The 26235-nt window shown below is 44.3% G+C and overlaps 1 protein-coding gene across 2 annotated transcripts in view; it reads right to left on the reverse strand.

The window, feature by feature from the left end:
- Positions 1-8274: 8274 nt before the first annotated feature.
- The window catches only part of KCND3 (potassium voltage-gated channel subfamily D member 3), a 227757-nt gene continuing 209796 nt past the window's right edge, over positions 8275-26235 (reverse strand). The window contains exons 3-8 of one of the 2 annotated variants that reach the window (XM_059081789.2): positions 24645-24807; positions 13035-13136; positions 12612-12701; positions 11119-11175; positions 9657-9904; positions 8275-8921 (exon numbers count right to left, since the gene is read on the reverse strand). In XM_059081789.2, coding sequence (XP_058937772.1) covers positions 8720-8921; positions 9657-9904; positions 11119-11175; positions 12612-12701; positions 13035-13136; positions 24645-24807 — 862 coding nt within the window. In that variant the 3' untranslated portion in view covers positions 8275-8719. The remainder of the gene's footprint in view (positions 8922-9656; positions 9905-11118; positions 11176-12611; positions 12702-13034; positions 13137-24644; positions 24808-26235) is intronic. The other variant, XM_067041871.1, reaches the window with a different exon arrangement.

The raw sequence follows: 26235 nt of genomic DNA on the forward strand, positions 1-26235 counted from the left end.
TGCTAGTTTATGCTGTGGAGTTCTTTCCAAAAGTCTTGGGCTACATTTCCATAGAGGTGTGTTCTTGTAGAAATTTGTAGTATGGTAGATCAGAAAGCCCCCTTTCCTTTTAGGTTTAGGCAGGAAGGAATAAACGTTGCTTCAGACTTTGCCGAAGGTCCTTGACTTGATGCTGTTTGCTTCCAGTAAAAATATTTATTACCAGTAAAAATAGAAACTTAGCCAAGTGTGTTGACATGTTTATTGTTCATCTTTTGAATACCTTTTATCTTTAGAATTGTGGAAGCTGTCTGTTTTTGATGTGCATTAAATAGCTAAGGATCATCAGTGGCTGTGTTGTTTTTGTTTCTCAGGAAAAGGAGCAGCTCTTAATCCTTGTTGATTTTTGGATCCTTTTATGAATCTGATGAAAACTAATAGATTTGTCCCAGAAAATGTCTCATTTTATAAACAAGAATTGTATATGTAATTTCAAAGGGTTCATAGATCCTTTGAAGCCCATCTGTGGAACCCAGGTTAAGAACTGCCCTATTCTGCTGGTAGGCTAAGGGAAGTTTCTAGCATTTTTCTGAGATGCTGTATCTGTAAATTATGATTTAGATAAATGTAATTGGAAGTTACATATTCTTTAATTTCTTCTCGGTAGCAGTTCTTTTATGAATATACGATTGGTTCCCAAACTTCTCTGTGAACGGATTTGTGGTGAGAGAACCGAGTATGAATAGAGATGTGTATTTACTTTTTAAAAGGGAAGGGAAGCTCTCCTTTCCTGTGTGCATACTTGTCTAGGCAATAAAAACACTTTCTCCCACGGCCGTCAGCAAACATCCACAGCCATTGTCATTTACTGTCTTGACACTCACATAACACAGCCCTAAATTGTTTAACTTAGGTTCCTGTCATTTGGGTTGGGCAATGATATGCTTTATTTATATGTATCAGTACTGTACATGTATTGCCAAGTTAGAGTGAATTAATTAACACTGTAAATAGCAAATCCATAATTAGGTCCAGAATGTCATTAAAAAGACTAATTACATGTTTAAATAACATCTTGTCACTGCTATATAATTGAACTTTCCTCTTTTTTTTTTTTCCTACCCTTTCCCCCACAATACAGCCAAGTTCAGAGTTTGTCATTGCTAGGGGATTTTAATCAGGATACTCCTGCATCTTAATTAGAGATGAGGGTACCCACTAGTCTTGAAATTAATTGGATTCTCTTTTAGGATTGTCTTGTGATCGCTTTTTTTTTTTTTTAAATAGAAGAATAAGCTGGAGGTAAGCATATACATAACATGAAAATACTGCTTCATTTTTCATAAGCATTTGCTAGGAAAATTTCAGCAGTTACCTTCCCAAATAAGGGATGTAGTTATTGTGGCTGTGGAAGGAATCTGCTGGCATTTGTGTGTTACTGTGTTTGTGTGGAATTTTAATTTGGAATTGTCATTCTAGGTACATATCCCCTTAATCTGTTGGGGACTATAGATAGGTTTTAGGCAGATTCACTTGAGAGTGTTTTGTTGTGTAGTAGAAGGAGCAGTTGTCTTGGTTGACTCTGTTACTACCTATTTTTTACTTTGTACTAGTCATTTAACCTCTCGGGGTCCAATTTTCTCATCAATAAAAGGAGGCAGTTGGACTAGATTTTTAGGGTCCCTTCTAGTTCTAAGATTTAACTAATACATGACTAGTAAGAGAAGATAATTTCTAGTTAGAGAAAATAATCTTTTTATGAGTATAGAGAGCCTTTATACATTCACTTAATTTGGATGAGGGCTAGTGTGAATTGGTTTAATGTCTGAATTCTAGAATACTAAATCAATACACTTATTACAGCTGTTCAAGTTATGCTTTAAATTAGGCTAGCAGTATTAACATGTAGAGAAATGTTTGGGAAACCTGTTGCTTTGGATAATTCTGACTTAGAGGATGTAAGTTATTTGGGGTAATTAAAAGTAATATTTTCTAAAGTAGCTTAAGTATTGCAATAATAATTGCTAACCTTTTAAACATAACCTAACCTTAAAAAAAAAAAGGTTTAAAGGTAAACTTCAGCCCCTGAATACTAAAAATAATTGAACAGAAATTATAGTAGTTACAGATCAACTCATGAGACAAGGGAGTAAGTAGTTTGAAGTTTTAGGGGTTTTTTTCTCCCCCAAATATGAATAAACCTATGTTAATCTTAAAAGATAAAATTATATTTTTGATAGTCATAGCTGACATTGGAACTCTATGACAAGGTTGTTCTCTTATTTTGGAAGAATATGTTTATTATTTTATGCCGCTGTGAACAAGCACATATATCCCAGTTAACATTTAGTGCTTTTTAATGAAAAAGCACGTATTGCTCACATCTGGTTTCCAGTTACTTTGCTCCAGATTATTTGAGCTGTGACTCTGTAGTGACACCTAGTGGGTGATAAGGATATGAACATTAGTGATTGAAATGAATTTCACAGCCAACTTCTAGGGCCTTCTGGCATCACGTATTGGCCTTAACCTTCCATTTCTATTTCAGTTTTCATCTATTGGGATGTGGTTGTTGTGGGGAAATCAAAAGAATCCCCGTTGTTCTTGCCGCATTATGGTGAAATGAAAATGCCTTTTGCTCTCAGTACCTAAACCAGAATTATTAAGATTAGAACAGATCTTCAGGATATCTAATCCAATCCCCTCATTTTTAAGAGGAGGAAACAAACTGAAGCCAAGAGAGAAGAGACTGATGTGAAGCCATATAAGTAAGTGATAGAACCTAAGGGCCTCTGTCATCCGATTTCCAAGCTTTCTGCTACACCCTGTATAGCATTTAATTTTGAGCTTTTAGTTTGAGACGGTTTAGATGAAGGAGTGGATTTTCAGTGTACTCTCAGCAGAACTAGTGCAGATTAAAAGCATATTTTCTTTCAGTAATACATGGCTGTGTCTCAAAATAGAGCTGTTGGCAAATGCAATCAAATGCTTTCCCTGTTAGTGAACATCCATGACTAAAGCATACAAGCAGGCAAGAACCATCTCAGATGTCATAGAGGAGTTTCTTGCATTGAGGGAGGGCGGGGAAGGGAAGATGAGACTAGACCTTAAGTACCCTTCTGAGATTCTGTGAGTCTTCTGGCGAGGAAGAAAGTCTCTGTTCAAATATATGGAATCTTAAAAAAGGTACTGATAAACCTAGTGGCAGGGCAGGAATAAAGACAGACATAGAGAATGGACTTGAGGACACCGGGAGGAGGAAGGGGAAGCTGGGACGAAGTGAGTGAGTGGCATGGACATATATACATTACCAATGTGAAATAGATAGCTAGTGGGAAGCAGCTGCATAGCACAGGGAGATCAGCTTGGTGCTTTGTGACCACCTAGAAGGGTGTGATAGGGAGGGTGGGAGGGAGACACAAGAGGGAGGAGATATGGGGATATATGTATATGTATAGCTAATTCACCTTGTTATACAGCAGAAACTAACACCTCGTAAAGCAATTATACTCCAATAAAGATGTTTTAAAAAACAAAACAATCCCAAAACAAAATTACCCTATTTTCTAATGTATAGCAGGAGAACTGGTATTAAAATAAACAATCGTAATCATGTTAGGGTTTGCGGCACATAGTTTGTTTAATCCAGATTGGATACATCAGGTACAGCAGTGGCACATGACTCAATACTGTAAATGATATACATTTTAACATATGCACTACAGTTTCAAAAGAAGACGACAGGAAACTCAAGAGTTTTTTTTTTCCCCATAGAAAGTTTTCACATGTTTATCTTCCTGCAGTTTTGTACAGTATTTCTTCTTTGCCATTGTGATGTTGGTAAGCAAAGCCCATTTATTATATGAAAATAGAAAAGAACACACTTGATGTTTTTCACGATAACATTAATGGGGGAGGGTGACCTCTAAGGAAAACATTACATTGGAATGTCTGATTATCAAAAATATACCATCCCTCCCACCACCCAGGTTTGTAAAATAGTCTGTTGGTCCAAGGAGCCCCCCAGGACTTGGGTCAGTGCCCTACACTGGTTAGTGTGACATCATCCAGTGTAGTTAAGTAACCTGCTAAGATAAATTCATTCCCACACTTGATGAGAAAAACATAGAACATTCTGAGTAGAAAACAAGACTCAAAAGGAACCCCTTTAAAGCTGTTTCTTTTTCTGATCCACTTTCTCTTAGTTCTAATGATGCTCTTCATGATGCTCTTTGGGCTCCAAGGGTGATGGGTCATAACAACGCTTTTCCTTCAGTCATTTTAAAGCGTTGCAAATGCTGAGATTTCATAAGGACATCAGAAAGGGAAAAGTCTTTTTGGTTACTGTTTGTCATGGTTACCATGCCAACTAGATTAGAAGGGAAACAAATATTGCCTTAGATTAACAGCATTAGGATCTTTCTGCCTTGTAGTTACCTGGCAATTGAAATGAGGGAACCTGGATCACTAGAATTCATTAATAACCTAAACATCTAGGTTTTGATAAATTTCAACCACTACCTCTGCAAAGTTAAAAAAAAAAGATAAGGAAAAAAATCTAGGTTCATCTTTCAATGTACTTTCCTTGCCAATATTCTAACAAGTGACATGATCCCGAACTGTAGGAATCATAGTTTGAAAACTGGGTAAATTCCTCAACATATCCACAAGTTGACTTTTTTGTCGATCAGCATTAACTATCCACTTTAATTTCTGCTCAAATTATTTTTCTTAATTTCACTTTTCTACTTGCTGACTTTATACTCCTGTATGACTAGACTCGTGTTCACCTATCATTGAGACTATCTAGTCTTTTGAACAGGATTCTATGCAGTTAGTCTTGAGCTTGACACAAAAAGAGGGGATGAAGGAGAAATAGTACAGAGTTTGCTTCTGGAGGTCCTGGTTCAGGGTGGTTTTGAGTATACTGCTTCCTCTCCCTAATCACCAGCCTTGAAATCCAGATATTAAAATATATAAGCAATCCTCAGAGTAATGCAACATGATGTAGAGGAAAAAGTCCCGGAACAAGATGTCTAAGCCCTGGATTGCAAACATAGTTCTGCCACTAACTTGCCATGTGAACTTGAATGTCACTCAGCTTCTGCCTGTTTTCTTCTCTGTGAGTCAAGGATTTAGATTACTTGATTTACTACCACCAGAGGTTGTGGAAAGGATTAAAAGGACTATAGAAGGTATGCTTTAAAATGTTGTCCTAGCCCCCTCTTCATCGAGGAGAGACAGCATTTCACTGAAAGAAACCTGACTATTCACTTACCTATTTTTGACAGAATTGATAGTCCATAGCTAGTTGTATCTAGTGAATGGTGGTTTCCAAAGTATGGTTTGTATTAGTACAGTCAGTGGTTTCCAAGGGCTGTGTCCAAGTAATAATTGACATTCACATAAGACTATGTCTCTAGTTATAACAAGTAATCTCTGATGAGTCTTCTCTGAAGCATCGTTACTCTGAGAGGCAGTGGGTGTAGGGAAAAGCATTAGACTAATAGCCAAGGGACTTGGGTTCTGGTGCCAGTCCTGTCATTAAATAACTGCACGACCTTGAGTAGGTCACTTAATTTCTCTGGACCTCAGCCTTCTATACTGTAAAATGACTTAGATATTTTTTAATCTCTTCTAGTTCTGATTCAGTCTATTCCATGTTTTCTAAGTTTCCATTCATTTCAATGTAGCTTATTGGTTGGTTGGTTGGTTGGTTGGTTGGTTGGTTTTTAACCCTCCCTAATGTTGAGTAGGATTGAATGGGATAGGTAGTTTTGTAAATCTATTATGCTGAAATGGTTCACGAACTATGAAAGCTCTAGTCATTTCACCAGAAAGCCATTGCCCCCTGAAAACCCTGATAATATCCTGGTTCTTCAGTCACTGGCCAATGAGTTAGACATTCAACTGATTTGGCACACTTTGGACCTTCTTTTTACTTACAAATGCCCTTTAGCAGTGTAGCCTTGCTCTATTCTGTTGTGTAGATGAGCCATTTTCTTGTGTGAACTGGGTCTCTCATCTTTGGCTAAGGTTACATTGGGGGATGGAGATGAAGGGGTTAGTCTAATAATGGTGGTTTAGGAACTGGCGTAATGTGGGATTTGGAAATGAAATTGAAGAAATACAAAACATTCAGTTCATTAGGGTAAAAAAAAAGGGAAATTATTTGGGACATGATTTTTTAAAATTTCATTAATTTTTGTGGGAACCACTAGTAAGCTCCCCTGGTGCACTACCAAACAGGTCCTGGGTTGGAGCAGTCATTATTCTAACTCTGTGATGACCTGTTCTTCTTTTTTTCATATGTGTGTGTAACCATGTTCCTATTTACCTCTTTATCCTTTACCCCATTCAGTTCCTATGATATATACTTAGAAACTTAAACCTTGTTTAACTTTGTTCCATTACCCATTCTTTCAAAATAAAAATTCCTTTTCTAGTCCTTTGCCTGCCCTCTAAATGGAGTCCAGCCCAGTCCTCTGCCTTCCCTAATGAGTGAGATATGTGGATGATGTGAATGAGATTAAGTATGCAAGTGTGTTTAGGTTGTTGTGTGTTTGTGTGTACACAGGTATTCCTCTGTAATTGTAAAGCTTTTCTGCCTACTTACACCATAAGCTCAGAGGGCCAGACCACCCCATTCTCGGGTTAGGGGGAAATCCTTGAGGCCAGACCCAGAGAAGGGACGCAGTCAGTGGTCAATGAGGATAGCGTAAAGGGGAAGGCTCCGTCTCCTCTGCCCTTCTGCTCACCTTCTGCTTAGGTGCCACCTCGCAACCCTTTGACTTTCTCCTTCTACAGGGTCAGTAGAGCTGGGGTCATAGGGAAGCCCATTGAAGGTGTTTTTAGGTTCCCAGCTAGTGAAACTCTTCTGGATGGCTGAGGTGGGCAGAAAAATTCTTGGCCTACCACTAAACAGCTAACCACTAAGCTGTTGAATGGATAAAGAGTTCCCAAGGAGCTCCTGTGTCTCAGAGTCCAAGCTAGAGAGACTGCAATAGGGTAGTTAGAGATTGGGGAAGGCGGAAAGGGCCTGGTCACTAACCCCGAGGCCCACCTGCTCTGCTAAAAGCGGTGAAAATTGATTGGATTTCAGAAATGCTGTTCCCAGCCCCATCAGGATGCAAACCACTTGCACAGAAATGTGTCCAGGTTTTCCAAAAATAATATTCACTTCCTCACTTGCAAGGAGGTGATCAGCCTTCTCCCCCATTTCAATTATCTTCAGGGACATCAGGCCTGAAGACTCTTCAGATCTCAAGGCATCATTCAGACCAGATAAGAATCATCTATAATCTCTTCCTTGATTTCACTCTTTGGAGCATCCTTCGTGAGGCACACAGGCTTAACCTTCTGCAGCCTCCGTGGGAGTTGCCTCATGTGTGAGATAAGTCAGAAGCTTGGTCCCCGTACTGCTGCCTTCTCTGCGGGAAACTGCTCATGGGGCCTCTTGTCAGAGCTCTGGATGGGCTTTATGGTGGGTCCTGAAAGAAGGGTACAGAGCAAGGTGCCACAGGGGAGCTGGGAGCCCTGGGTTCTTCAGCTGGGAGCTGAAGAACAGCTGGGAGCCCTGGGTTCTTCTGTTCTCTCTTCACTGGCACACACTGGCATTGCCTGTGCCTCTCAGGTCCTGGCTATTTCCTTTTCCAAGATCCCAGTGAGATAAATGTGGTCATTCCCTTTCTTCCCCAGAAATGGAAACTTCAAACAACACCAGTGGTTCCCACCACAAGGGAAGCACTCTGTTCTTTAAGGTGGACTTCCCTCATTCCCTAAATGCCCATTTTTGCTTTATTCTTTTCTCTTCCACCACTGCTTTCACGTCCTTGGCACGAGTCTGCAGGTGCTTGGCAGTGGAGAAGTCTTTACTAACATGTCTCAGGATCACTGGGGTCCATGTGGAGACAGATGGCTGGACACAGAGAAAAACAGCCAGGAGGTGAAGCAGAGAGGTACAGAGACAAAGGAGACAGGGGCAGACAGAGGGTGAGTGTTGCTGTGTGGTCACGTGGCAGCTCTGTGCAGGTCAGCTGGGCAGTGGGGCCCAGGCTCAGTCGACCTCACCTACCCGGGGGAACGGAGAGAGAACTCAGCAGTAACTGACTTCTTAGCCTAAAAGCTTTTGCTATAAAAGGAGAGAAAAAAAAAAAAACCAAACCCCCTCACAAAATGCATTGTTTTGGTTCAAAGGTATTGGGTCCATGGAGAAAAACATTTCACAAAACTCCGTTGGTGTTTTTGTTTTCCACCTTTTCCCATGAATAAATATTATCCATTAAGAGCCTTGAAAAAGGTGCTTAAATACACAGTGTTATATTTTCTTCCTGTTTTGCATGTGACAACTCGGCCTCTGTGCTGCTCTTGGTCTTGTATTTTCCTCACTGGGGTCTCCAGAAACAATGGTTATTTGGTCTGAGGCTCCCCCCTCTGGGCCCTGTCCTGGCTCGCAGCTAATACCCGCACAGTCCCATCCCTACCCCCCCGCCCCCGCCCTCCCTTTCCTCTGGCCCCTGTGAGATGCAGTGGCACAGGGCTATGTCCACGCTAGCAGCAGTGAACCTCAGGTGCCCCTTTGCTGCCTCTTTCTCCTTCCAGGCACAGGTTTCAGTGTTGGGGGTGCAACAGGGTGGGCAGAAATAGTGGGGGAGGGGGAGGGAGTGGTCACAGTGGCCACCCACCAACATGCCAGCCCCCTTCACTCCCACTACCTGCACTGGCCCTCTGTCCAGTGGTTTTACAAGGCAGAGACCTTGACAACATTGCTGGCTATGGCAGGAATGTTCGTGTTGGAGCCTGGGCTGGCAGGAGGTGGCCGACCTTCCCCCTCTGGGGTTAGCGCTGGGGGAGTAGGAATGCTGATGATGGCTGTGGTGATCTGCGATGTTTTGCAGTTTGGTCTCAGTCCGTCGTCTGCTTTCAAATTAAGGCTGGAACGACTAGGATAAAAAAAGTGAGTTGATGATGGTTCGTCTTGCTAGTGTCCCAAAGCCTCCTTGACCCTCTACCTGTCTAGCTCACAGTAACTGGGAGGTGATTGGGGTGTCCCTCCATCTCTGCTTTTGGTAATCGGCCTGTAATTATCCATTCTGATTATTACTCGTAAACTACCCCGAATTGCAAAAGTCATGTATACTGGGCTTTGGAATTCAGAGTATACGTTTTTCCCTCCAGTGGATTTTTTTCCTATCACTTGTGGCATTTGATTTTGGTTTCCCTGAATTCCTTGCCACTCATTGGAGGTAGTGGGAAGTGGCCTACATATAAGTAGAGAGTCAGTCTGTGATTCAAAATCAGCCTGGGATAAGCTGAAATTTCGTATAATTTCACGATTTTGAAAATTATTGTCTTGAGAAAACAGTCCATTCTTTGCACTAGGGTAGGTCATTTATGGATTTTTGTTGTTGTTGTTCTTATTTTTTCTGGTATCTAACCCCACATTGGGCCTACACCTGCTGTAGTATCCTCCAAAGCATATGAGGGGCCTTTGGGTTAACTTGCAAGGATGAGAAGGAAGGTGGGTGGGGGGGGAAGGTGAGGTGAGGGACTCATGCATTAGATAAGGAGGAGGGAAGGCTGAGGACCCTCAGGGGTCTCCTAATGCTGAGAGCCTTTCACTGTGTGAAGGGAGCGTCTCAAGCCTTAGGGAGTGATTGGGGATGGGAGCCACCCACCTGGTAGTGAGGGAGGGCTGCTCGCTGCCCTGGATGTGGATGGTGCTGAGCTCTTGCATGCTGCGCAGGCGGGTGGCCGGCAGGTTGGAATTGGGCAGGTGTGTGGTTTTCTTACTACGACGGGAGCAGCAGGTGGTCGTGAGGCCCGGGTGGCTGGACAGTGAGGGACTCCGTGTGGATGGGTAGTTCTGCATTGAGCTCTCCATGCAGTTCTGCTCAAACATCTGTTCATCTATAAACTCGTGGTTCTGTGGGAAGCAGAGAGAGAAGAGGTAGGAGAAGGAGATAGGAAGGAGGGGGAGGGGGACGAGCCCCCGTACTCTGTATAGCTGCCTGTCTCTGTTCTGGGCCTTGGGAGAAGGGCTCCCAGCTGCCTGGAGCACAGGTAAGCATTCAGGACATGGGGGATATCCCACAGGCATCAAATTAAGGAAGGAAGAGATTCCCATTGACAGCCCTGGTCAGCAGACCGGAGGGCGGAGACTGCGGTTGTGAAATCATGATGTGACATTCACTTCATCTACAGCTTTGGCTGAAGGGATACGGAGGACGTGGAGGGACTTAGTGGCATCCTCAGAGCTAGAAGCAAAGACTTGACTGACTTTGCAGGCTTTGACAGGATCTTCTGGTGGAGCGGGGGGGGGGGGGGGGGGGGCAGGGAGCGGCAGGTAAGGAGTCACTAACTATGGGTAGTGGGTACGCTGGGTGGTCTTTTCTGGATTTACTGGGTGAGATCCTTATGAATCCTGGGCAAGTGTGAGACATAAGTTTTTAAAGGCACTGGATTATTCACAGTATTGGGAGAGCTTTGCTCTTGAAGGCCAACGCGGTCACACGCTCAGGGTTATGATTGCTTTTGATTACTGGTTTTTTTCCACCTGGTTATGGGGTATGGCTCCTTAAAATACCTAAAGGCACAGGATTCCCTAAGTCAAATGTAAGCATGGGAAGGGGATGCTAACAGACTCCTGATGGAGGCCACCAGGATGGGGTGGAGTGGAGCCCAGGATAACTAAAATATGGCTGTTTAGCCAAGGTGACTAAACATCTATGCCATGAGTGGTCTGGCCAAGGCTGCCAGAGTGAGGAGAAAGTCTGAGGAGAAGTATTGTGAGAACAGAGTTCAGAGAGAGACCAGCCCTGACAGCCAATACCAGGAGTCCCCATAGAGCTGGGTGGGTGGCAGAGACAGATGTGGCACATGGACACTCATAAGATACCAACATTGGTGCCATGTTCCACCACCCCTCCAAGCCCCTGGGGAGGTCAAAAAAGGGAATCAGAAAGGCACAAAAAAACTGGAAGCCTGAGCTGGTACTGGGTGTGACAGCAGAGGTAGGATAAGCCCAGGAAGAATCAAGAGCACATGCAGAGAACCAGACCAGGGGGTAAGAAGAGGAGACTCCACAGACTCAGAAGAATCAGAGAGAAAAACATTAATTGAAATTTTTAAAAGTTATACCTTGATGGTGGAGGTTCGTACAGATAACAGGGGATCATCCACAAGATAGGACAACCCCTACAGGACAACATGCCAACAGAAGATAAAAACACCATTGATTGTACATTCCAGCATTCCCAGGCTCAGTTTTGACATTCGATCTCTCAATCCCAGCATTCCACCCTTCCAGTCCGACATTCCATCCCTTGCTCCCAGCATTCTTCCTCCTTTGTCCCAACATTCCACCCCTTGAGTCCAACATTCCTTGCCTAAAATCCAGCATTCCATCTCTTTAATCCCAATATCCCCACAATCCGACATTCTTTCCTTCAAATTCAGCATTCCACCCCTTCAATGCCAACATTCCATCTCTTCAAACCCAAATATTTTCACCCATATCCTTTCAACTTACACATTCCACCCAGCACATGCAACTTGGAAAGGGCAGTTGGGTCCAGGCCTATTTCTTTGGCAAGCTGAGTCTTTGAGAGAAATTCTAGATATGGTTCTTGACACTAAGAAACATTGGATAAGTCCTGGAAACTAGGGTTTTCAGAGTACCTTCCCACATTGGAAGCCCTCACTGGGTTCAGCTGCCATCCACAGTGTCCACAGGTGTCCGTACTAAGAGTCATCTAGCGTCTACTTCCCCCACATCTGGGAGGCCAGGATATGGAACACTGAGAATTAGAAAGTTCCTTCCTTAGTGTGCTGAGCCCTGACTATAGGCTTTTTGGGGAAGGAGGTCCTAGAAAAGAACAAGAAGGAGTTTCTCTTTGTCTCTCTTTGGTTGTCCAGCCTAACTTCCCCTCCCTCCCTACTATTCCTAACACTTTTTGCCAAGGCTCCAGGGTTGACCCACTGCCCTTCCTTTCAGTCTGTTGGTGAGGCACAAGCATCATTCCACATTCCAGCTGGGGCATCCTAAGCCATGACTCATTTTTAGCAATCAGCCTTTCAGAATCTGAATTCCCTGGGAATTGCAGGGTGACTGAGATGGGGTGGTACTGGTAAAATCCCTGGCTAGAGAAATATATGCACTGCCTGTTCCAAGTGGAATGGAACGAGAAAAGGGATCCACAGATTGCATCAACCTAGCCCCAGGGATAGGACAAAAATTGACATTCTTCTCTGCTGTCCTGTAGTAATCTAGTATACATTTAGCCCTAGCTCTGAAGAGGGATGCCCATCAGAACTGAGAAACTGATAGGCAGAGCCCTTAGGCCTCAGTAACTAAGAAATGGGCTGTGAGAACAGATGTAGGATGTGTGTGGAAAGACTGGGGAAATGGCCTCCTCTGTGCTGCGGCCCTCCTGACCCCACTCCTTGGGGTCTTCCTCCTGAGGGCTGATAGAGACCTCATTGCTACTGTTTGGATCTAAGGGGACAAACTTTGACTTCTGAAGCTTGGGGTGAGGAATTGAGGACAGAGTTCTCACTCTTGTAAGTTCTGACCTCAGAAAAGGGTCAGGGGTCAGGGATGAGAAGGGAGGTGGCACTGGGCTGGGACTCACAGTGGTTTTTTCCAGGCAGTGCAGCAGGTGGTGGTGCTGGCTCTCGATGAGTGACGTGGTCTTGCCCATGTGCTCCTCTTCTGGGTTGCCCTAGGAGGAAAAGAGGAGAGGCTGAGTATAAAGCTGCTGGCTCTCCTTCTCTCCATCTCCTTCATCTCTCCACAGAAGGGAGGGGGGACTGGAAAAATCTGGATGAACCAAATTTTAGGGCCACCCTAGACCATGCTAGCCTTTGGCTGGGAGCCCTTGAGCTAAAGGGGGTTTAGGGGTGATGATGAGAACCCTATGGAAGATGTATGTGGAGGGTGGCTGCTACCTGAGGAAACTTTGGGGCTTTGGGGTAGGAGCGCTGATGCCCCCAGGAAGAAAAAGCAAGGCCATCCTCCCCTCCATCTCCCCACCCCAAGTCCCCCAGGCACCTACCATCAGCTCCAGTGCCTCGTTGAGGAGTCCGTTGCGCTTGCTGTGCAGGTAGGCATTGGAGCTCCCTGTTTTGGCCACACGGATCCTGGCAAGGCGGGCCTTCTGTGATTGGCAGAGAGAATAAAAGAGTGAGGGAGACTGAGAGACAAAAAGACAGTGAGCCTGGCCAAGCCAGCGACAGTGGGCTGGCTGTCCCAGTGAGGTTGGGTTCCCAGTTGATGTCTGATGAAGGGGAGGAAGGTGCTTCTTCCCTGATGCAGGGATCTCTGTTTATAGACCAGAGACTGGGTCAGAGAGGCTGTGACCCCCCTGTACAGAGTGAGCGTGGTCATGGTCAGAGTGCCTAGGGGTTTCCACTTGTCTCTCCAGCCTGGGTGTGATCCTGGCCAGGGAAATATCACTCATCAAATTCCTGCCTCCTTCCTCAGATTTCATGACCTTTATCCATTCTACTGAATGCATTGGGGTATTTCTCATCTCAGACTGCAAGTTCTTTAAAGGAGCCCATGTTATAGCTCTCCTGATTCTCTCCTAGGGCCCAGTACAATTCCCTGCATACAGCAGGTGCCCAAATACCAATTAATTATAAGAAAAGCAAGGAGTGTGTATATGTGCCCCTCAACTCCTTCCCCTCTTTCTATTTTTTCCTTAGCATTCATTACTAAGGTAGTATATGTTTTACGTATTTATCTTGCTACTGTCTCTCTTTCCCCACAGGAATGTAAACTCCTTGAGGGCAGCAGTTTTTATTTTGTTCACTGATATATCCCCAGTGCTCAGTAACTTGTAAATCAATAGAAGAATTTACAATTGCATGTCTGTCTTTGGGATGTGTCTATATATGTATATTTTGCTGTGCATGTCTGTGGGAACGAGTGTAGGTGCACTTGCGTGTGACAAGGGGCCCAATGTGGGTGTGAGAGAGGAGAGGATGGAGCACATTTCCATACACCACCCTGGCGTGAGCTGCGGCGACTGAGAATCTCCCAGCTCCTTGGAAGCCTTCGGCAGTATCCTGTGCAAGGGTCGCGTGGTACCTCAACCACACAAGCTCATCTCTCTTGCTTGCAGAGGCAGTGGGAGAGGCTGGACACACTGCACAGGCTGACTTCTCTTCTCCTTCCTAATAACCATAATCAGTGTCACCATGACAGCAGCACAGCCACAGTGTGAGAACTAAGAGGAAAGAGGCTCTGGGAGAGAGGGAGAAGGGACGGGTAGAGGGCTTCCTGCTGGTTTAAAAAAAATGCAGCTTCACATTTGGGCTCTTGTGGATCTAGACCCAGCTGCAGGAAGAAGAGCCCACAAGGCCTCACAAACCTATTCCGGGGCAGAGGGGTCCTTCCTTCTGCCTCTGGGAAAATCCACATTTAACTTCAGCATGGACTCTGAACAGAGGAGTCCTTGGAAAATTGTGGCAATTTTCATTTCTTGTCACCTCCTCCCCAGCATGGGGAAGTGTCCCCTCCAAGTGTCCTACTGGGCTGGCTCATCTGCTAAAAGGAGGCCAGGGACTTGGATTTAGGCTGTCAACAGAAGCACAAAGAACACACGATAGCTATTGTTCCCTGGGAAGTCCCCCTGTGACCACTGTGTCCTTGCAGGGACAATTCAACGACCTCCCCTGGTTTCTAAATATGGCGAAGAGGTCAGCACTTGAGCCTAGAAGATCTGTCTGTAAAACTGAGGAAGAACTCTCCTCTAGATGGAGAATAAAAAGAGGAAGCAGGGAGAGAAAGGATGGTAAGTAAGCCCTACCATTCCTCTTCTCTCTGAGCAAAGAACATGCATTCCAGGTGCAGGACAGTTCTCCTTCCTGGGGATCCTCCTCCAGCCCTCCCCTCAGCTCAATGTCTACATTCAAGCAAGTTCTTCATCATTTGAGGCTATTATTGCTTTGGGTGAGTACTGGGTGTTGAGAGCTGCATATGGAAATCCAGTTGTGTCAAGCTCATTTTAGCCTGATATAATTTGATTGCACCACTTATTACAGCCAGACCATTCTTGTATCTGGGGTCTGTCTTCATTACTTTCTAGAGATGAAAGATTCTCCTGCTCTCCTTTGTGGCACTCCTTTTAATCTTATCTTACCCTGGGTGCTATTAAAGCAACAGATTGTCATAACGAATGCACTGTATCATTTAATCATTTCCCACATAGGATAAAGAGGTTTACAATGTATTTACAGAACCATAGTCAGCATATGTAATTTGCTGAGGACTTTTGGCTTGACTTTGAGCTCCTGAGGGCCAGAGTCTGTGACTTATGCATATTTTTATCTTTAGGACCTAGCACAGAGCTTTGCACTGAGTATTTGCTCAAGCAAGGCTTGTGATGGCCCAGGAAGGAAGATGATCCTACACAGTCGGTCAGAAACCCATGTTAATAAAGCCCTTGTGATGGGCTCCGTCCTTGTGTGGACTGGTCAGCCTCCTTCTCTTCCATGAACATGAGTACAGTGTAAGAGTTCGAAGAATGTAAGGATCATCTAGGCTATTTTAAAGACAAGGAAATGGAGGATGTGAGAGGAAGTGACATCCAGGGCAAGATTTCAGCTCAGGTCTCCCAACCTCCCAGTGCTACTTCCATAACACCCCTCTCCTCCTTCCCTGAATTTCAACTCCACTCAGACAAGTTTTTAACCTGATGAGTAAAGCCCAGGAAATCACATTTTCAACAGCTGTAGACATTCCAGGGCTGGAGGAAAGGTTTGGATGGAGGATTCTGCCACCCTGAGCACAGTTCCAGGTTCAGGCTAATAAGCTCAAGAATTCTGTCAGCCCCGAGAAGGGTTTCACGATGAAGCACTTCCTAGCTATCTGGCTGGCAGGTGCCCTTGGACCATGAGTATTGACATCTCTACCCTGGGAGAGGCAGAAGAAGGAAAAAGAGGGAGAAATGGAAAAGGCAAAAGAGAGCATGGGCAATTGCACTCTTAGGCATTTATCCCAGAGAAATGAAAACTTACGTTCACACAAAAACCTGCACGTGGCTGTTAACAGCAACTTTATTTATAATAACCCGATGTCCCTCAGCAGGCAAACTGTTAATCACAACTGGGATGCATCCATACCAGGGAATACTGCTCAGCAAGGAAAAGGAATGGACTATTGATACACACGACTTGGATGAATCTCCAGGAATTACATGAAATGGAAAGAGCCAATCTCCAAAGGTTGCCTACTGTATAAGCCCATTGATATATTATTAAAAAAAATGAAAACGTTTTATAAAGGGAGGACAGATAAATAGTTGCCAGAGGTTAGAGACGGTGTAGAGGTAGAGTGAGGGGGGTGTGGTTATAAAAGATATGGTGGGAGGGACCCTTATGGTGTCGGAACTGTGCAGTACCTTGACTGAGATGGGGGATGTGAACCTGCATAGGTGATAAAACTGTATAAAACTTCACACACACACACACACACACACACACACACACATAAATACACACACACACACACGGGTACAATGAAAACTGGGGAAGTCTAAATAGGATTGGTGGATTGCAGCAATGTCCATACGCTGGATATGAAATTTTATAACTACATGTGAATCTACAATTATTCCTATTAAAATTTCCATTAAAAATGTTCCCCTCTCTCTGTCCACTGCTAGACCTCCTTACTTGATCTCCAGTTCACTTGGCTTAGAAAACCCAGTCTCTGCAGCAAAGAGTCGTGGAATTATTTCAGTAATAATCCCAAGCAAATCAATCACGATGGGAAAGGATGACAACTTTTGGAGCCTTTCCTTTCCACCCGAGGCACATGCGCTAGAGCTTACCTTCACAGTTCCTGAGTATGTGGTTTGGGCTGAGAACTGTCATCAGCTCCCTTAACCCCCTTCCTGTCCCACCTCTCCATTCCCCACTAAGTTCCCCAACCTGCTTTCCTTGCCTCGCTGTGACAGACCCAGTGCTGGAAGCAGGCAGTATTCTTGTGTTCTTTTTTTTTTTTTTTTCCTCTCACTGGAAGCCTAAGGTGAAAGAGGCAGGGCTGAGCATACTGTGAGGAAAGACAGTATCCAGAGGAGGTGAAAACACTGCAAATATTTACTCTGATTTCAAGGGAGAGCAAAGAGGGAGAGGGAGGAGGGCGGGAAGGGAGGCAGAAGGGAGGGAGTCTCATCCTGAGGGTCTAGAGGGAGGAAGAAGCCTAAGCTGATTCCTTCTGGATCTTAATCACACAGGATGAGCTTTGTAAAGTTCTGCAGAGAAATGGTCCCTGTCGTATTCTTTGCAGGGGCAAAACGACAGCGGATGCGATGCCCTAAGAAGTAAGTAAGGGTGTGAGCCCGGAGGGGAAGGGAGCGCAGGAGTGGCTGAAGCACAGTTTGAGTGGGGCTGTTGTGGGCTAGTGTGTGAGATGAGGATACCTTGGATCCCAACTGCTCTTCAAAAACCCTGTGTCATGTCATGGCTATTGTAAATAGAGCTGCAATGAACATTGTGGTACATGACTCTTTTTGAATTATGGTTTTCTCCGGGTATATGCCCAGTAGTGGGATTGCTGGGTAGTTCTATTTTTATTTTTTTAAGGAACCTCCATACTGTTCTCCAGAGTGGCTGTATCAATTTACATTCCCACCCACAGTGCAAGAGGGTTCCCTTTTCTCCACACCCTCTCCAGAGTGAAGTAAGTCAGAAAGAGAAAAACAAATACCGTATGCTAACACATATATATGGAATCTTAAAAAAAAAAAAAAAAAAAAAAAAGGTTCTGAAGAGCCTTGGGGCAGGACAGGAATAAAGACAGACGTAGAGAATGGACTTGAGGACACGGGGAGGGGGAAGGATAAGCTGGGATGAAGTGAGATAGTGGCATGGACATATATACACTACCAAATGTAAAATAGATAGCTAGTGGGAAGCAGCCGCATAGCACAGGGAGATCAGCTCCTGCCTTGTGACCACCTGGAGGGGTGGGATAGGGAGGGTGGGAGGGAGACGCGAGAGGGAGGGGATATGGGGATATATGTATACGTATAGCTGATTCACTTTGTTATACAGCAGAAACTAACACACCATCGTAAAGCAATTATACTCCAATAAAGATGTTAAAAACAAAACCAAAAAACCCCCTGTGTCAGTCCTTGCCCAGTGCTGGGGGGCGGGGGGAGTGGGAGGTTGAGGTTGCTATAGGACTCCTGACCCTTCAGGGCTTTAGGCTCCTTGATTTGGAAAGGAGATCCCAGTTTCTCCCTGCCCCTTTCTTTAGGACAGCATAATGAATTTAGATATTGTTTACGTTTGCCAGCTGACTTGAACGGGGAAAGAGATAAAACTTCTATTTCTGAGCTGGCTAGCAGGGGATGGGGGTGGGGAAGCCCTGACCTTGTGTGAAGAGGTAGGAAATGGTTCTGGAGGGGATGGAGAGGACAGCTGACAGGCAGGCTGACAACATTAAAAACCCAGGTCAATATAAGTCAAAATATATTTCCACACAGGCGGAGGGAGACAGTGGGGCAAAGAGGAGGTGACAAAGGCACACAAAAGGGGAGATACTGGAAGTGGGGGCCAACTGGATTTATTATATAACTATGTGATATATATTATATTATTAAGTATTGTTACATGTAAATTATTATACATTTCAGAGCTAACTTTCATGAACTTTGAGACTTTGTTTCAGTCAGCATACACAGATTTGTTCTGAAGTCCTGGATTCCTCTGATATGTCACAGAAGCCCTGCCACTTGGGAGTTATCCCTGCAAATGGAAGGTCAGGAGACAGGATCATGTGGTGAGGAAGTAACCCAGCTGCAATGCATAGGGCCTGGCACATAGTTGGTGCTCAGTAAATGTGTGTGGAATGAATGAATAAAAGAAAGAATAAAATAAGGACATAATGTTTCAGGCCTCCATAAGCAACTCTTTCAGGTCCCCCTGTCCATTGTACCCAGAAAGGCTTTGATCGTACCCCCTGGAGGTTGAGATGCAGCTGAAGGGGGAGTATTTCAGCCCAGAACAGAAGAGAAAGGAAGGCAGGGCCCTGAACCAAGATGGCAGAGTAGAAGGACGTGCTCTCACTCCTTTTTGTGAGAACACCAGAATCACAACTAGCTGCTGGATAATCATCGACAGGAGGACACTGGAACTCACCAAAAAAGATAACCCACATCCAAAGATAAAGGAGAAGCCACAATGAGATGGTAGGAGGGGCGCAATCACAGTAAAATCAAATCCCATAACTGCTGGGTGGGTGACTCACAGACTTGAGAACACTTATACCACAGAAGTCCACCCACTGGAGTGAAGGTTCTGAGCCCAATGTCAGGCTTCCCAACATGGAGGTCCAGCAATGAGAGAAGGAATTCAAAGAGAATCAGACTTTGAAGGCTAGTGGGATTTGATTGCAGGACTTCAACAGGACTGGGGGAAACAGAGACTCCACTTTTGGAGGGCACACACAAAGCTGTGTGTGCATCAGGACCCAGGGGAAGCAGCAGTGACCCCATAGGAGACTGAACCAGACCTACCAGCTAGCGTTGGAGGTTCTCCTGCAGAGGCGGGGGGTGGCTGTGGCTCACCATGGGGACAAGGACACTGGCAGTAGAAGTTCTGGGAAGTACTCCTTGGTGTGAGCCCTCCCAGAGTCCGCCATTAGCCCTATCAAAGAGGCCAGGTAGGCTCCAGTGTTGGGTTGCCTCGGGACAAAACAACCAACAGAGAGGGAACGCAGACCCACCCATGAGCAGTCAAGCAGATTAAAGTTTTACTGAGCTCTGCCCACCAGAGCAACAGCCAGCTCTACCCATCACCAGTCCCTCTCATCAGGAAACTTGCACAAGCCTCTTAGATAGCCTCATCCACCAGAGGGCAGACAGCAGAAGCAAGAAGAACTACAATCCTGAAGCCTGTGGAACAAAAACCACATTCACAGAAAGACAGACAAGATGAAAAGGCAGAGGGCTATGGACCAGATGAAGGAACAAGATAAAACCCCAGAGAAACAACTAAATGAAGTGGAGATAGGCAACTTTCCAGAAAAAGAATTCAGAATAATGATAGTGAAGATGATCCAGGACCTCAGAAAAAGAATGGAGGCAAAGATCAAGAAGATGCAAGAAATGTTTTGAAGAAATCAAAAAATACCTAGAGACAAATGACAATGAGAACACGATGATCCGAAACCTATGGGATGCAGTAAAAGCAGTTCTAAGAGGGAAGTTTATAGCTATACAAGCCTACCTCAAGAAACAAGAAAAATCTCAAGTAAACAATCTAAACTTACACCTGAAGGAACTAGAGAAAGAAGAACAAACAAAACCCAAAGTTAGCAGAAGAAAAGAAATCATAAAGATCAGAGCAGAAATAAATGAAATAGAAACAAAGAAAACAATAGCAAAGATAAATAAAACTAAAATCTGGTTCTTTGAGAAGCTAAACAAAATTGATAAACCATTAGCCAGACTCATGAAGAAAAAGGGAGAGGATTCAAATGCATACAATTAGAAAGGAAAATGGAGAGGTTACAACAGACACTGCAGAAACACAAAGCATCCTAAGAGACTACTACAAGCAACTCTATGCCAATAAAATGGACAACCTGGAAGAAATGGACACATTCTTTTTTTTTTTTTTTTTTTTTGCGGTATGCGGGCCTCTCACTGTTGTGGCCTCTCCCGTTGCGGAGCACAGGCTCCGGACGCACAGGCTCAGCGGCCATAGCTCACGGGCTTAGTTGCTCCGCGGCACGTGGGATCTTCCCGGACCAGGGCACGAACCCGTGTCTCCTGCATCGGCAGGCGGATTCTCAACCACTGCGCCACCAGGGAAGCCCTGGACACATTCTTATAAAGGTATAACCTTCCAAGACTGAACCAGGAAGAAATAGAAAATATGAACAAACCAATCACAAGTAATGAAATTGAAACTGTGATTAAAAATCTTCCAAAAGGGCTTCCCTGGTGGCGCAGTGGTTGAGAATCCACCTGCCGATGCAGGGGACGCGGGTTCGTGCCCTGGTCCAGGAAGATCCCACAAGCCACGGAGTGGCTGGGCCTGTGAGCCATGGCCGCTGAGCCTGTGCGTCCAGAGCCTGTGCTCTGCAACGGGAGAGGCCACAACAATGAGAGGCCCGCATACCACAAAAAAAAAAAAAAAAAAAAAAAAATCTTCCAACAAACAAAAGTCCAGGACCAGATGGCTTCACAGGTGAATTCCATCAAACATTTAGAGAAAAGATAACCATTCTTCTCAAACTCTTCCAAAAAATTGCAGAGGAAGGAACACTCCCAAACTCATTCTATGAGGCCACCATCACCCTGATACCAAAACCAGACAAAGATACTACCAATAAAAAAAATTTACAGACCAATATCCCTCATGAATATAGATGCAAAAATCCTAAACAAAATACTAGCAAACAGAATCCAACAACACATTAAAAGGATCATACACCATGATCAAGTGGGATTTATCCCTGGGATGCAAGTATTCTTCAATATATGCAAATCAACCAATGTGATGCACCAAATTAACAAACTGAAGAATAAAAACCATATGATCATCTCAATGGATGCAAAAAAGCTTTTGACAAAATTCAACACCCATTTATGATAAAAACTCTCCAGAAAGTGGGCAGAGAGGGAACCTACCTCAACATAATAAAGTCCATATATGACAAACCCACAGCAAACATCATTCTCAATGGTGAAAAACTGAAAGCATTTCCTCTAAGATCAGGAACAAGATAAGGGTGTCCACTCTTGCCAGTATTATTCAACATAGTTTTGGACGTCCTAGCTATGGCAATCAGAGAAGAAAAAGAAATAAAAGGAATCCAAATTGGAAAAGAAGTAAAACTGTCACTCTTTGCAGATGACATGATACTCTACATAGGGAATCCTAAAGATGCCACCAGAAAACTATTAGAGCTAATCAATGAATTTGGTAAAGTTTCAGGTTACAAAATTAATGCACAGAAGTCTCTTGCATTCCTATACACTAATGATGAAAAATCTGAAAGAGAAATTAAGGAAACACTCCCATTTACCATTGCAACAGAAAGAGTAAACTACCTAGGAATAAACCTACCTAGGGAGACAAAAGACCTGTATGCAGAAAACTATAAGACATTGATGAAAGAAATTAAAGATGATACCAACAGATGGAGAGATATGCCATGTTCTTGGATTGGAAGAATCAATATTGTGAAAATGACTATACTACCCAAAGCAATCTACAGATTCAATGCAATCACTATCAAATTACCAGTGACATTTTTTATGAAACTAGAACAAAAAATCTTAAAATTTGTATGGAGACACAAAAGACCCCGAATAGCCAAAGCAGTGTTGAGGGAAAAAAACGGAGCTAGAGGAATCGGACTCCCTGACTTCAGACTATACTACAAAGCTACAGTAATCAAGACAATATGGTACTGGCACAAAAACAGAAACAGATCCATGGAACAAGATAGAAAGTCCAGAGGTAAACCCATGCACCTATGGTCAACTAGTCTATGACAAAGGAGGCAAGGATATACAATGGAGAAAAGAGAGTCTCTTCAATAAGTGGTGTTGGGAAAACTGGACAGCTACATGTAAAAGAATGAAATTAGAACACTCCCTAACACCATACACAAAAATAAACTCAAAATGGATTAGAGACCTAAATGTAAGACCAGACACTGTAAAACTCTTAGAGGAAAACATAGGCAGAACACTCTTTGACATAAATCACAGCAAGATCTTTTTTTTTTTCTCCTTGCAAGATCTTTTTTGATCCACCTCTTAGAGTAATGGAAATAAAAACAAAAATAAACAAATGGGACCTAATGAAACTTAAAAGCTTTTGCACAGCCAAGGAAACCATAAGCAAGACGAAAAGATAACCCTCAGAATGTGAGAAAATATTTGCAAAGGAATCAATGGACAAAGGATTAATCTCCAAAATATATACAGCTCATGCAGCTCAATATTAAAAAAACAAACAACCCAATCCAAAAATGGGCAGAAGACCTAAATAGACATTTCTCCAAAGAAGATATACAGATGGTCAAGAAGCACATGAAAAGCTGCTCAACATCACTAATTATTAGAGAAATGCAAATCAAAACTACAGTGAGGTATCACCTCACACCAGTTAGAATGGGCGTCATCAGAAAAATCTACAAACAACAAATGCTGGAGAGGGTGTGGAGAAAAAGGAACCCTCTTGTACTGTTGGTGGGAATGTAAATTGATACAGCCACTATGGAGAACAGTATGGAGGTTCCTTAAAAAACTAAAAATAAAATTACCAAATAACCCAGCAATCTCACTACTGGGCATATACCCAGAGAAAACCACAATTCAAGAAGACACATGCACCCCAATGTTCATTGCAGCACTATTTACAATAGCCAGGTCATGGAAGCAATCTAAATGCCCATTGACAGACGAATGGATAAAGAAGACATGGTACATATATACAATGGAATATTACTCAGCCATAAAAAGGAACGAAATTGGGTCATTTGTTGAGACGTGGATGGATCTAGAGACTGTCATACAGAGTGAAGTAAGTCAGAAAGAGATAAACATATCGTATATTAATGCATATATGTGGAACCTAGAAAAATGGTACAGATGAACCAGTTTGCAGGGCAGAAGTTGAGACACAGATGTAGAGAACAAACGTATGGACCCCAAGGGGGGAAAGCGGCTGGGTGGTGATGGTGGTGGTGTGATGAATTGGGCGATTGGGATTGACATGTATACACTGATGTGTATAAAATTGATGACTAATAAGAACCTACTGTATAAAAAAATAATAAAATTTAAAAATTCCCCCCAAAAAGCTGAATACTTAAAAAAAGAAGAAGAAAAAGGAAAAGCTGCCCCCTGGGTCCAAGAACCTTCACCAGCCAGATGCCCTAAAAATGCATAGAAATGACATTTAGCTGAGAGGATGAGGTATTCTGAGTAGAAGGTGGCGGCCAGTCATGAAAGGAGGCTTCTGTCTTGGCACCAAAGCCTTCAGACATCTTTTGTCATCCTGTGGTGAGAGGGCGCTCACCCTGCCCTGCCTTCCTAAGCTGTGTTCACTGGACATCACTGAAAACTTTTCCAGGACCCATGGTTAATCTCCTGACCGTCAACTGCAGTTCTGTGCCTTATCCTATGATACCATGAGGTGACTAAAGCCTGCTGTGCCATTTGTCCCTGAACTCAATGGTCTCAGAATGTTCTCCTTTCAGAGTATTCATTTTTCTTTTTAGCAAACTTATTTTTGTCACTTTGTTTTGTATAGGCTGTTACAGAGTACTGGAAAGCAATTATGTTCCCCAGTAAGGTCTTGGCTGGGAAAGGGAAGAGTCCGGGCACTACTCAGAGTTGATGGCTGATATCTTGGAAGAGGAGCCAGGGCCCAAGGAAACTGCACAGAATATCTTCCGAAAGGGAGAACACCAGCTTGTGGATAATTGAGGGTTTGCTGCCTTGTGCAGCTGTCTGGGGCTGTAATGCAGGTTACTGGTAGGTAGGAAGGCACCTGGCGCTGCTTTACCTTCCAAAGCCAGAGGCCATCTGTGCAGTGATTCTCCCAGGAGCTCTTTGTGACAGCGGCACAAGGCCAAGAGCACCCTCTCTGGTGCTGCCTGCCCCCTTCCCGGGTCTGGGGCTTACCTTTTGTGCCCTGCGTTTATCAGCTCTCTGATTCTGGTGGTAAATCCGGCTGAAGTTGGAAACGATCACAGGGACCGGCAGGGCAATGACGAGGACACCGCTCAGGGAACAGATGGAGCCAAAGATCTTCCCTGCAATCGTCTTGGGCACCATATCTCCATATCTGAGAGACAGAAAGAGAAATGGGTGTAAGGAAGAAGGGCCATTTGGGAAACAAGTCAGGCTTCCCTGCCAGTCATTCACTCCCTCACTCAACAATTGTTTAGAGTGCCTACTGTGTGCCAGGTACTGTGATACGACCCGGGAGTGAACAAAATAGACAAGATCCTTATGTTCACGGAGCCAACATCCTACCAGGGGAAGACCGTAAATATATATATAAAAACATTGTGACTTCTGGCTCTTTCTATGAAGAGACCAGAGATGGGTGCTGTGCCGGGTTGGGGGAGTGTGGTCAGGAAAGGCCTCTCTGAGGAGGTAACATTTAAGCTAAAATCTGAAGGCAAAGAATCCAGCCAGGCAACAGTCTTGGGGAAGAGAGAGTGTGCCAGGCAACGGGAACAGAAAGGACGGAGGCCCTGAGGTAGGAAGGGGCTCAGCCTGTTCTAGGAACAGTGAAAGGGCTAGCGGGGCTGGCGCACAGGGTGGGGAGCAGGTTCTAGAAGAGGAAACTGAGGCAGCAGGTGGGGTCCAGACCATGCAGAGTCTAGTGGGCCACGACGAGGAGCGTGGGTTTCATCCAAGTGCAAAGAGGAGCCATGGATGATTTTGAAGCAGAAGAACACAGTTTCATTTTTGATAACAAAAACGATGAATAATAAACCGCCTTCTATTCATGTGGAGATTTATAATTTCCAAAACACTTTTACACATTTGCCTCACATAAGCTCTGTGAACTCTGGGAGCTTGGAACCCTGATCCCCACTGTACAGATGCAGGAACCAAGGCTCAGAAGCATGAAGTGGGTTGTCCACATTTAGGTACACCTGGAAGTAAAACACACTCCTCTTGCTCTCATCTCTTTTCTACTAGACACGCTGTCTTAGAGCAGACCATTAGCTCCAAATCGCAACCCCTTAAGCCGTGAAGCCACTTTGGAACAGTGCCAGCTACTCTCAGAGCTCAGAGAAACTTCACACCTTGGCAGCTGCCCCCTGGGACCAGCCTGCCCTGGTTCCTGCTCAGCCCCAGGCAAGCAGGCCAGAGCCTCTCTCCTCCAATCAATAAGATACACTCCACAGCGGTTAAGTGTTTAGCCTCTTCTTTATTGAGATAATTTAAAGGCCAAGTTAAGAAAAGAACTGTGATGACTCCTTTGGCCAAAGCCAGAAACACCGTCTCCCCTGCCTCTGTGCCCTCTGGGTGTCTGGAGCAGAAACTGGCTTAGGGTGACCAGGAATTGTTGCTACTGAGATTGTCAGGCTCCAAGTCACTTGTCCTGAGGGACCTAGGTGTCCTGGGGTCCAGAGAGGCTGTGGAAAGGGATGGGGGAGCCATTTCAGAACTATGAAGTCCTCACCTCCTAACACTAAGGGCTTTGTGGAGGATGTGCAGTGATTGACACATACTTGGCGAGTGGATGAATGATCTC

This window comes from Kogia breviceps, chromosome 1 (genome assembly GCF_026419965.1).
Source record: "Kogia breviceps isolate mKogBre1 chromosome 1, mKogBre1 haplotype 1, whole genome shotgun sequence".
Classification (NCBI taxonomy): Eukaryota; Metazoa; Chordata; class Mammalia; order Artiodactyla; family Physeteridae; genus Kogia; species Kogia breviceps.